This window comes from Elgaria multicarinata, chromosome 19 (assembly GCF_023053635.1).
Source record: "Elgaria multicarinata webbii isolate HBS135686 ecotype San Diego chromosome 19, rElgMul1.1.pri, whole genome shotgun sequence".
In the NCBI taxonomy this organism is placed as follows: Eukaryota; Metazoa; Chordata; class Lepidosauria; order Squamata; family Anguidae; genus Elgaria; species Elgaria multicarinata.
Window position 1 is genome coordinate 6191976 of NC_086189.1, and position 13437 is coordinate 6205412.

General features: G+C 42.3%; 1 protein-coding gene across 1 annotated transcript in view; it reads left to right on the forward strand.

Moving 5' to 3' along the window:
* The window catches only part of PSMB7 (proteasome 20S subunit beta 7), a 28725-nt gene that overhangs the window by 9558 nt on the left and 5730 nt on the right, over window positions 1-13437 (forward strand). The window contains exon 6 of the mRNA XM_063144711.1: window positions 2524-2582. Coding sequence (XP_063000781.1) covers window positions 2524-2582 — 59 coding nt within the window. The remainder of the gene's footprint in view (window positions 1-2523; window positions 2583-13437) is intronic.

A 13437-nucleotide genomic window follows, 5' to 3' on the forward strand; every position in this document is an offset into this window, starting at 1 on the left:
CCTCCCAATGCATTAACTGTGTCAGAGACACAGTTGGGGTGTGTGCAGAGGGATGACACTTAACTTTCACCCCAGGGAGTGAAGTTATCAGAGTTTGGGGTGGGAAATAGGGTGTCCCCTCCCAACATGGCCTCGTATAGAAATCAGGTTCTAATACCGTCAAAAATGAGTACGTTGTAGTTGTATAGACTTTGTGGTAACTGGACCAGGTTATGGGTTATATCTGTATATGCATCCTTGCACTGTATTCCCCCGCCCCCTACCCACACAATAGTGGGAAAGGAATTGTAAAATATTACTTCTGCCATATCATGGCTCTCACCTTGCCTGTTAAAACTCCAGCATGTCTCTTCTTTCCCCTTACCCTGCTTATTCCTGCTGAGGGGGTCTTGGCTGTGGGGCTTGCCCCCTAAACAGCACCTTGAGCACAGTTTTAATATTGACTTCTCCTTGTGGTCCAGCGCAGTTCTTCTAGTTTGCTGTTTTTGCAGTAGACACATTCTGTGAATGTTGCTCTCCTCTCCTGTCAGCCCCTCAGAAAGGATTCTTTCTTATTTCCGTTTTTAGCTTTTTGAAAATGGAGCCATATGTGGCTCTGAGGCTGAAATGAATAGCCATTGCCTGGAGTATAAGAGGATGCTTTGAGTGCCCCACTGCTTATAAATGTGATGTATTTGGTACTGTAAAGGTAATGATCCTCAACCACTGCAATATTCCATAACAGGAGTATCTGTCACATTCGCTGGGATTACCATGTTCATTGATTTGTGTCTGTAAATCTGCTGCCTCTACCCTTTAAACTTGATCTATAATTGGACCTCCTTAAATGGTTCAGATAAGATAGTCTGTATTTTCTCAGCAGTGTCACTGTCAGCTTCTCTCTTTTCATTATACATTCAGCAGACTTGATAAAATCAGCAGGACACCTCATTTGAAACTGTTTAATCGCTGCCTTTTTCTTTTACTAAACCATTGAGGTGGTCAAGCGATGTACACAAATCATTTTAAATGGAAAATACGGCTTTCTGGGTGACCCAGCTAAATAGATAGCAGTATGCAAAACAAGTTAAAAAGTAATAAATGCCAAAAAAATCTCCTAATTGGCATAAAAAATTGTAGGTAACTTTGTTCAATCTCCAAAAGTAGAGCAGCTTGAAATATTATCTGGGCTGCATCAAAACACAATGATGTCTCTATGCAAAGAAGATTTGCTCTCTTCTGAACAAAGCAAGATCAAGAATGCCAAAAGGGTCATGGCTGCTTTTTAAAATGTCCTCTTGCAGGCTGAACATGGGTGATTGTAATGCCTTTAGCTCACTTTGGGGGAAGAGCGGTTCTGTTGGTGTATTTATGGAGCAGCCCTTGCAATGGGAAGAGATGTAGTGGGTTTAAACCCTTGTATATGGTTCACATTTGTCATTTTTGTCTGCTCTGCCTTGTTGCTCAAAGTGCAGACTAAAAGCAACCCCAAAACGAATACAACATAATAAATTGCCGTAGATGAGGAGAATGAATAGCCAACTAGCTCCTTACACCGTTTGGTGAATGTACCAAACCAGCTCATTAAAAACAGTCTGTTTCTTCCACTGATATAAATGTGTTTAAAGTTCTAGCCTGCCTTATCTCAAAGCCTCTGGGCAATCATGGCTTAATACAACCATGTATAAAACAGCTATTCTACAAATGCTGACCCCAATAAAATAAAATAAAAAAACAGGCCAGGATTCAAAGAGCTGCTTTAGGTGCTCCCACGGGTTTGGCTGTGCCCAATGGGATTTTGACTTACTTGCTTTGAACAGCAGACCCCTTCTCTCCTCTATGCCACAAATGCTGTATCACAGAATTTGAATGTCCTCTCAATTTCAAAAGTGATTTCCTATTCAGCATTTGGAGGTTGGGGTGGGAGTTGTAGGCTCAACACAACACACACACACCCTTGGTCACACAGACCTTGGTAAGTGGTTCCTCGGATCCTGACTGTACTTGTTATGCTTTGTAATTTTGTTGAAAATAATTGTAGAAAATGCCGGTGGAAACTAGGGCTCCAGTTTTCAAACTTCATCACCATAAGACCTTGTGTCACATGCTGAAATTTTGCGGTTCATTCGTTCTTTTAAAATGCTAAATAGGTTTAGATGCAATGATAGGCTCTGTTGTCCTACAGATTTCTGTTTGGTGGCATCACAGCCTTTCCTGCAGTGGCACCTGCCCTGTGGGATGATTTCCTCTCTGATGTACGTCAGGCCTCAACACTGGTGTGTCTTATTTATTTGTATCCTACCTTTTTACCAAAAAATGGCATTCAAAGTGTTTTGAGGCATTTATTGAAAATATATCCATGTACTTTGGCTTTTCCCAGCCATGAGCTATCTTTGTACCAGCCTCTATTTATTTTGGGTTTATGCATCAGTGTTGTTTATTCTGTAAATCTCTTCAGGATTTGTTTCCAATGAGAAGCAGTACGTAAGTATTGTAAATAAATAAATAAACCTAAGACTAATGGCTTCTCTTTTCTGGCTTCAGGTTCTGGCTCCTTGGCAGCCATGGCTGTTTTTGAAGACAAGTTCAAACCTGACATGGAGGTAAAAAAAAATCTCCCATTGTAATCTTACAATTTAATTGTATAATTGCGACATCAGCGTGGTATGGGAGGGGGTTTGCTTAGTTCAGAAAAAAGGCAAGTCTCTACCCTGATCCTGTATTATCTTTTACACTTAGTTTTTAGTTACTGTAATAACAATTTCCAGCCCTTTCCTCTGACTTAGTTAAAATATTTTGAGTAATTACTGCAGAAGGCATTTCAGCCTTTTCCTGTAGCATGTGATCGTTGAAATGTTTCAATCAGCCATTCTTTGAGGAGACACCTTGTTCACGTTTACTCTGTTATTTTGTACAGTACTTATAGTTTATTGTAGAACAATAAGGATGACACAGGTTAATTGTGTGAGGGCTGGGATAGTTAATGTATGAAGGGTTCTGCCATAGGGTATAGGGAGATGGATTGGAATAAAGAGCTTAAGGTCTTTCCTAGCACCATGATTTTATGAATATAAAAACTACCGTCCGCTTGAAAAATATTACTTTTTATTTGTAAGGTAAGTTTTCTTCCCAAGGATCATTCATTCTCCCGCAGATCTTCCTAACTTAGTGTTTGGGCATTGGATGATCTCTGTGGTCATCTGTGTCTGGCTTGAAGCGTTCAAATTACTGTCAAACCATTACTTCCCAGGGCTTGGAGGGAAGGGTATGACCCATATGGCTTCTCTGGTGACATAACTGGGAGAGCTCAAAGACATCTTTAGCCTTCTGGAGACCTGACGGTGTATGAAATCAGCTTGATAAGAACTTAAAGCTGTTTTGAGATACTGGTTGGAGGTCTTGTTGTACTAATAATGTTGGTTATTGGCACTATTTCTTTGTACTTGCTTCACAAAGACACAAGTACAGAGTTGGGCACAAAACTTCAGAAGACTTGTAATTTTGATCTGCTGGAGAATTCAGGTGTAAGTCCAATACCCTTAACTTGTGGAAGCAGAACTTTGCAGGGTATGTTGGTCTCATATCCATAGTTTCCTCAAATGCTTGTGTGTCTGGCCCTTGGTCCTGTGATCTCTGTTCTGCCTGATTTCTCAAAACAACAGAATTTGTTTTTGTGGACTTTTAAAACTAGAAATGAATGCTGAAGCTGCTGTTTGTGGCTTAGTGGTCCCCTAGCCTCACTGTGTCAGGGTAATCCCATTTGCCAATTCCCAAGTTTTGTTCTAACGAGTCTCTCAAAGATGGGCTGGGCTCCTGGGACCTTCCATAGAGATATGCAAGACCTCCAGACTAGCAGTACTTAACTTTCATTCTGGATTGGGAATGGGTGACAGTTGTGTCAAGAAAAGGAAGAAGGAGAGGCTTAAGTGCTTGTGGCACCATTTCTGAAGGTTGCTCCGTCCTTTAGTGCATGCGCTCCTGTGAATCCTGACAAGGAAAAATGAAGCAAGTTACCATTCGGAACATATTACAACTGAACTTGGAGTTTATATGGTGAAATTTGAGGGAAGCTCCTTATATTTCCTTGTCCCGTACCTGTTCCTTTGAGCTTCAGCTAGGAAACCCCCCTTACTCTCTTTAAAAGACAAATGGTTTTATTAGACAATCAGTTTTTAAAACAAAAATAAAAAACCAAATCCTGCCTCAACTACTGAAGATGGCATGGACTATAAAACACAGATTTTGTCAAAGGCAAAAATTCTATAATTCTGTGGGGGGCATATTTTTAAATTTGAAGGGAACTCTGACTTGGGCAGAGTGGAATATCTCTCTTATTTGGATGTTTTCTCTAGCTCTGACTCTTGAAAAAGTTCATTGGCATAAAAGTGTGGAAGTTGCATAATAACAGTCCCTCTATTGAATGGGGCTGAACAATATTTGGCAGATCTCAATATACCACCAATGTGTGTTGTGTGGAATTTGTCAATTGCTGATGCTGCAGCAGTGGAGAGAACTTTAAAATTCTCTGGGCCCTTGTCATTAAAATTGGTAGCAAATTAATATTTTTTTTCTGTCAAGATGAATGCCTCTCCTTTCTGTGCTAATTGTCAGAATATCTTGATAGAGCTCTGAAAGGGCAGTGGTGTACTGCAAGACCATCACATCACAGAGAAATGATTCAAAGGCAAACTGTCCTGCACCCTCTGGTATCAACTTGCAAATTAGCATCTGGAATCTAATTAAACAAGCTTAATGAAAGTAGCAGCTGAATACTGCTGGAAAAGACAATCAGCCTTTTCCCCCCTCTGATATATATTCTGTACTACTGAAGCTGTTCACCAAAAGCATCGTGTGAGCACAGTTAAAGAAATTAGCATTTATTTGAAGGCGAGGAACTGTTTTTTCTTTCTGCTACGCTTTTGGCATGCGCCGGCGTCCCTAGAGAGCCGTGCCACAACACATAGTGCACAATATTTATAAATCTGTGACAGGCAATAATAGCAACTTGAAAAATTTCTTTTGCTGGAATTTCAAGTTGAGAGCTGCCAAAAGCTGAGAGGATCAAACCTGCTCTGGCAGCTGCTGTGCCCTACAGTGAGAATAGCAGACTTTGAAGATGTTCGACTTAAAGAAACCAAGACTGCAGGCTTAGCCAATTTTCGCAGGTTTCTCCAGCCCTGGCTCTCTGCCTTTTGAAGATGAGTTGTTGAAGCTTCTACCACTGCCTCAGGCATCCTCACACCAGCAGGGCTGTTCTCCCCCCACTCCCTTGACTGTGTGTCTTGAGTTTTAGGTAGCAAGTGGCTTTGTTGGTGCCAAGTGTGACAGCCCTTCCTCGGGCTGCAGCACAGAGAGACTATCTCTATCCAGCATCCTCCTCATTCGGATGCCGGCCTCAAGAGGGGCTGTTATGGATTGCCAAAGATGGCAACTGCTTTAGCCCTAAAGCTCTGTGGATGCTTCAGACAGGAGGCTGAGCATCTGACTGCTGTAGGGCAGGAGCAATTGCTCACAAGCGCTCCTAAATTTACCTGAAATCGTGTAAGTGGGAGAGCGGCACAGCTGGTTGAGTTCTTGGAACAAAGTTATGTTCTTTGCTTTCTGCAGGACGTGCTGCTTGTTACAGGGGAAGGGAAATCCCAGGCCCCTGGAGACTTGTTCTTTTTTCTGCCCACGGCCTAGGCCAACGCATTAGGATCCCATTTCTGGTGTTATAGATTTTATGTTAATTTGGGCATCCTGCAACCATTCAAGTTAACGGAGGGCCTGCAGAAAGCCCTTTGCCACAAGTAACTGCATGGGGGAATATCACTACTTTCAGGAGGTATGATTGGCAGCTTTTCCTCCACTCCCCACAGTCAACTTGGACCTATTTGCATGCCTAGCAGTCACATGACAAGAAGGTCATCTATTAAGCTGAGCAAAGGCTGGTAGAGAGGGAGGACGAAGGGGACAAGGGGAGGAGGTGAGATAATGAATGGCATTGGGGAAGGGAAGTTGGGTCACCCACTGGGCTGCAGCCCCTCTTTACACTCATACTTCCATCCCCATCATTTAGTGGGCATCTCGCTAATCTGAAATGTTTTTCAAGACCTGACTTACCTTTAGAAACTGTTCCTAACATTCAGTGTTTAGGAACAGTTTCCTCTGTGTAGCAAACAATATCAAGTGAGGGAGTTGTGGCCCACAGTGTCAGGAGCACTGTGCATTCTGGTAACCAGTTCTGCCCTAAGGTACCCTTGGAAGATGAGGGGGTGCTCGGCGGAGATGTTGCCATTAGCCTCACTTTTCTCCGAGGAACTAGGGCTTGTGGTGTATTGCTGTACTTTGTGTTTTCTGGTTACTTATATCAAAATGAGCCAGGGCTATAGGAAATCCAGTTTGTCTACATTCTGTGCTGAGACAAGGTACTATGTACCTCACTGCCTTGCAAAGTTACTGTAATATTTGGCATGAGGGGAGGGAAGCCACAAGTGGGAGGCAATAAGCTTGCCCTTTTCCGAGCAGTTTTCAGCCATGGGAACGAAAAAAGAATGCCAGATTCCACACCGGATATTGGGTTTGGCGTCAGGCCACTGATTCATCTGGCCTGGAACCATCTCCTGTGGTGAGCATGGCACAGGCCGAGCAAGGACTTCCCCTGCCATCTGAGATCCTTCCTTTGCTGAATTGTGCCAGGCGTGGAACCTGGGACTTGCCGCATACACAGCCATCGAGCTATAACCACGCTCTGGGAGGTTGTTCCCATCATGTAGGCATCAGTACTGAGGCATTGTACATGGTTCTGCCCACATTTCCATTGCAGTTGGGCTTCAACCCAGCACCTTGGGGGGGGGTCCATTGTTTATGAGCTGAAAGGTGCAACCTCTTGCCCCTCCCACAGTCGGACCATAGCACTAGAGAGCAGGGAGGAACTATCCAGGAGGCTTCTCTTCATAGTGTAGTTTGGGGAGAGGTATTTTTTTTTTAAGAATAATAAAGGGAACATAAACACAATAGTTTGTGGTCAAGCATCTATTTTTAGCAGTTGATGTGATGACAGGTGAGAGTCATGACTTTTGGGGTGGTTGGGTTGACAATTGTCCAAACTTTAATCTTGATCAGGCGCTATCGCCTCATCAGTCTCATTTAGGCTGCCTGTGTGGCTGCCTGACACTCAGGAGCAGTGACAAGCTGCATATGAATGCTGGCTTCATTAGTGGGGCTGATCAAAATGCCCATGTCCCTGCTACAGGGCTCAGGTGTGGGTGTCTTCTGGCTAATCCCCCCAGCTGACACTTGGCGTTTTAATGACTCCATAGGAAGGTGGCTTCTTGCTGGGAAGTTTGCCAGCAGACAATGGAGATCAAGGGAGACCATACACATTAAGCTGGAGAGCTGCCTGTGTAACTTGCATCCCCATTGGCACAGCGTACAGAGCTTAAGCAAATGCCTGGGAAAAAAAATTAGACCCCTTTACAAAAATAAGTGCCCAACGTTTTGTGTATCTGTGACAGTAGATCAGGCTGTGAGTGAGCAAATGCCTTTGCCTCGTGTCACCTGTACCACATAGCTTTTCTAGGGCACATTGCTCTCCTCACAGAGGAGTTGCAAGGATTAGTGCAAATATACTCCTGTTTCTACAAACACGCAAGCGTCCCTCCCCCATTTCTTTTTTTAAATACTGACATAATTAGGGATACAGTTTTCCTTCATTAATGGGCTGCTTAAAACCCTTTCTACTTTGTGTACAAACACTGTGGAGCGATTCTAAGGTCTACACTGTGGAATTAATGATCCCATTTTTTTTTTTAAAAAAAAACTATTTATTTATTACATACTGCCCATTAGCTGAAGCTCTCTGGATGGTTTACAAAACTTAGATTTTCTAGTAGTGGTTGATTTCAAGCTGTTTTCAAAAATGTTCTCTCACAAGGAAATTATACACAAAAGTTGTAGTAAAGGACTGATTTCTGTCATCTCTGACAAGCCTGTAGTTACTCACCACTTTTCTCTGTAATCTGAAAATGTATGATCCACCAAAATATTTTGACTTAGTGTTCATCCCTTCAACACTGAACACCCTTGAACAGGGAAGGACAGCAACTTTTGCCTGCACTTAGCAGAAATACGTAATTACCATTAAATTTCGTGTCCCTTGATGTGTTTACAGACTGTTGAAGTATGGTGATCACTTTTACCTCCTCACAGGGTAGATATGCAGGCCAGGTAATTATGTTGATGTATTTCTTAGGGACAGGTGTTCAAACACCCATTGGTTTTTTTAAAAAGAACCCCTTACAACTGGAGAACATGTTGGGGCTGTGCTGAAAGAAATATGTTGCATCGTGCAGGTCTTGTATGGTGTTTCTGCAGCAAGCAAGAATTCTTTGTCAATATAAAATATATGTTGTCAGTGAACAAATACTTCTTGGGAGATTCTCTGAGTTGGTGGGAAATATTTGTTGTGATGTTTGGACAGAGCTTTTATTGGAGTGCCCCAGAATTATTTACTGATATGGTCTTTGGACTCTTCCCCTGGCCCCTCAGAAGACTATTTTTTTCCCTGTTGATAAGTAAAACATGACAAATGTGCCTTAATACCTAGCAGAGGATTGCTGCTGGCCCCTGCCCCCCTGCATTGTAACAGTGCTCACAGTTGTGCAAACTGCCTTTTTCTCTTAGCTTGCTGCCCTCATTGCCTTCCTCTTGTCACTGAGATCAACGCCTCGCTGCAGTTGCGAGATGGTGGATTTAAGACCATTAGATTTAAGAAATTGGGTTTTTGTTTTTTTACTCTAGCAGTATTTATGTGATTTGAATTTCACTTCCAAACAAATCTGGTTAATTTCACTACAGTTTGTTCCTGTGTAAATTGGGGCACTTTTGGAAAGTCGTGGGGAATAAATTAAATTCCCTTGTGCATTTCTGTTTAACTTTGTTTGAAGCACTTGCAACCCTGGTGTAGCCTTTTCCAGCCCCCTTGGAAATTCAGGTGGAGGCTGATTCTGTAACCTTAGGTGTAATCCAGTGGAATGGCTTGGGCTGCTGTTCCTGCTGCTCATGTGAGAAATGAAATAAGAGGAGCCAGCGTTACTGAACAGTAGTTCTAGAATAATACGTTTCTGCCTTGGCAGGTAATTTGACATAAATTGTTAATGTAAATTCAGGTTAGTAGGGAAGATTTTTTTAACTAAAAAAGATAAACTGCTGATTAATTCAGTATAGAACTCAATTACAAATTGAAAGGGCCACCACGGGACTCCAGAACCCTAAAGACAACAGATGTTGAATTGATACTCCAGCATATTTCACACTGGTATGAAATATTAACATGGTTTATTATACTTGTAGGATATGAGAAAGGGGAGGCCAGGATTGCAAGCATTTGTACTGGTACGTTGTGAAAACAGTGTAGGTTCATCCTACTGTAATTAAAGGATTTGGAAGATGGATATTTCAGGGAAGAGATTCAGAACAAAGCCTCAGGAAGTTTAAATTCCTTCTCTTTTGTTTAGATATGTGCAGTGTACAAAAGGCAAATGACGCGGTGCTGAATCCTTGCAAAATGCCCAAAGGCGGGGCTGCCAGTATGAACCTTGGCCTGCTTCAGATCCAAATTGCTAATGCCTAGTCAGATTTTGTGTGGGATGAAAATGTGCTTTTGACCTCATAGAATCATAGAACAGCAGAGTTGGAAGGGACCTACAAGGCCATCGAGTCCAACGGCAAGTGTGTGTCTTGCCATTCTAGCTGGAGAGGGCTTTCTCGTTTCTGTTAAATAGTTTTTGTTGTGTTTGCAGCGCATTTGCCAAAACCTTGCACGATATTGGAAAGGTAGCTTTTCATGGTAAAGGGAATGGTGGCCAATAACAGCCATGCTTCTTTTCTTCCTTGAAATGTTCCTTAAGTGCTTGGTCTCTGTTTTCAGGATTGAGAGTATAAGTAGCTCCACTGGTGCTTGGTAGATAAAGCGAGATGTTTGCATTAGCAGCTGGGACTGTTCTCAGAAATATTTGGTCATTCCTGCAGTCTATAAAACTCCGTTCTATATCGAGGAATCAAGGGCTACCTACTGGTGGACCTTTTCTCTCCACGATATTTGCAAATAATGCAGCCTCTCTTGCAGTACCTAGTTGTACAACATCTGCTATGAGCAGCACATTGTGTTTGTGGAAAATTCAGTTAGCAAGCGAGCGTGAAGGTTTGTCGTGCCAGAACATGTGCCAAAGAGGAGCTGTAGCGTAGGTGTTGAGAACTGAAGTGCAACATCGTATGCGTGGAGGAGTCCTCATAGCAGTAGAGTTCTTCAGAGCAGTAGAGTTTATTGTGCGAAACACAATTTAAATATTGGCACATACACAAGGTACAGAAAGATGACTTTTCACTGTATTGGAAGTCTCTGACCTGGTTCTCGTCTTAACACCAATTTATGGGCTGTTTAATCCATATATTGGTGAGCCAGGGAGAGAGCGCATTGCCTCTTGCGTGCTTGTCACTTTCACTTTCAATCGGCTTTAATCAAAAGCCACAGGAACACACCCTGTTCCTGGTTGTTTGATGTGACATCCAAACCCGGGTCTCTGGGTTGTTGTAGGGTTAAACAACCCAGAATTCTGGGGTTGTTGATTAAAGCCGATTCAAAATGGAAGTGGTGAGTGTGTTGGAATCTGCGTGCTGATTCACTTGCTTGTGGGCTTGAAAACCCATGGTTTAAACAGTCAATGGGCTGTCGTTACGTATGAGCCAGCCTCAGTAAGTATATAACAATGAGGTGTGATGAAGCCACTTTATTATTGCCATGCCATTAGTGTCCATGACAGAGTTAACTGGTAGAATTATATAAGTGACCTGGACAGGTCTCTGCTCCCAAAGGGCTTACATTCTTAAACACACAGTGGCCTCAAACATGGTCTGTCTCCTATTGAGCTTTGGAAGATGACTAGGCAAGGCACCTGTTTGCATTCCTCCCTCATGGAACATTCACAGGGCATTTGGTCCCTAACGAGGAATGTACTACTCTTCTCTTCCTAGCGCTGCCACAGAATTAGGGAATGTTGAACTTCTGTGCTTCTGATGCATTTTTCTCTCTGCTGCTGCTGCTGAATGACTTAAGATGGTGAGCTGCAGGCAATGCTAGTAACTAGAAGAACCTGGTTCTAATGTTTGTGCAATATAGTCTACCGGTGAGGCGAAATCCTGCACAAATTTCCTTAGGTTGTTTACTTTAGAGCTGTGGCACTATATGCTAGAGGCTGAGGCGAAGTCATTTCATTAATTGCCTTTTGATGGAAAGACAGAATGGCATAGGTGGCTGGAGGTCATTGCAGGAGTAAATCTAGTTGTGGTGGCTACCTTGGAAATGCCAACTCAAGTGGCAACGTCACATGGCTTGTAATGGCTCCCTCAGTGCATCAGTTCATGAACAAGTTTGTAATCAAATATTTTTCTTTTGGACCTTATGATGTAACCAAAATCCTCACTAAATTTAAAGTGAGAGAGCAGAACTCCCCCTTTGAAGTCAGTGTAGAATGACGTTTTCGGTGCAGTCCTATGAATGTCTATTCAAAGGTAAGTCCCACTAAGTTTAATTGGACTGGTTCCAATTTAAATGGTCATTAGATGACTCGTTTGAGAGCCTCTAATCTCAAAAAGAAGAGTATCACTCATACGAAATTCAAAATGTTTCTTAGCTGATGACTTGTTTGGTTTAGTGGAAGGAAACTGTGCCCTGTGACCTCATGTTGATTCTCTCTGCCCCTGTTCCTCAGCAGCCAACAGTGCTCTTTAGCAAAAGAACTGTGTTGCTTGTTCACTTAGAACGTGCAGTAGATGGAGAATAGAAATAGCACAAATTCTCCCAAATAAAACCAGTTCTTAGCTTTCTTGCATGATCATACAAAACCAAAGAGAGCCAGTGTGATATAGCGATTAGCGTGTTAGGGTGGAACTCAGGAGATCGGGGTTCTAGTCACCTCTTGGCCATGAAGCTCACAGGGTGTCTTTGGGCCAGTCACTGACCATGTGAGCTGCCTTGGGTTCCTTGCAAGAGGAAAAAAGGATGGGATATATTATTATTAATAATAATATTTATTTATAAATATTGATTTATACATGTAATAGTAATGAAGTGGAACAAAGAAAATGTCTTGCCATTTTTAATCCATTAGATTAGGGCATCAATACATCCCCGGATAACTTTGTTGGTGCCCTATCTCTCCCACTTCTTCTTTTAAATTAAGACATTTTCTTAGCAGTAACTGGGTTTCTGTTGGTGCTGAAAATTGGGGGTTCAAAGGAGTTCTGTGCCTTGCACACCTCTCTCTGCCTTGCACTGTTTGACATGCCTTCCACGGCAGTCATTTTCAACTGTTTCTCAAATTGTTAAATGTGCCCAATATCCCAAAAAGTTTGGCCTGCATTAGAAGTTTTTTGTGTCAGAACTACATCTAAATTTCTTTTCTTTTCCATTAAATTGTGGGAAATATGGAGCATTCGAACTCAAGGCTCCAGTGCCTGTATTTCCCTACCATTTCTAAAGATGAAGTGAAAAGAGTCACATTGCGAGATGAAGTGGTAAATTTAAAGCATTTTCTTTTTTGGAAGAAAAAGGGGGGCAGGGACCCATGAAGTAATCAAATCCTTTTGATTTGGAGCGGCTGCGTTGGGTCAGTTTTCTCCCTGAGCTTCCCAGCAGATTTAGCTTGGCTTCCAGTTACGTATTGATCTCTACACAATTCCTCCCAGAAGACAGGCGTAGCCGCATTTCTTCACAATCGAGGCTGCCGATTACTCTTCCATGGTCTAATTATCCTTCTCTAGGCCCAGGTATCTTTCAAGAGCTATCGTTTTCCTAGTCCCAAATTCCCAGCACTTCTATATAGAATTTTACTGCTGCTCTGACCTCCCTAACACTCTCTCTCTCCTCCCCCAGCCCAGTTATCTCTCTTAGATTCTCACTTAAAGTAATTTGTACATTTTACTTTTTTTGTTATAGTCAGGGCACTGAATATATTCCATTGTTGCGCATTGGAACTGCGGTGATGTGTTTTCAAAATGTCATAAGTGGGGTATTTTTAACAAGATTTAACTGTTTACAGGCAATCCAGATACCCCTGGTGAATTTTGTAGGCACCCTTGCACAAGCTTGGCATTCCTTCTGAAGGCCTAAAATAAACAGGGTTTAAATATTTGAGAACCAATGTATTCATCTCTTTCTCTCCCCCCCCCCCCCCAAATTCAGTGGGGTAATATGTTCCAAACAACCACAAATTATTTTGTCAGAAAAAGTACATCTATAAATGCAAGTTAAGTGGTGCTGGCATAAAAGGTTTGTATAAATGAACTGTACACCAAGTTGGGCCATGTACCTTGCCAGTCTTGTTCCCTCTTCTGAACATGGATTTGGATGCTCTGCTTTCTCCAGTCTGCAAATCAGTGAAGTGACCAAGGCACTTGCAAAACAAATGTAGAAAGATT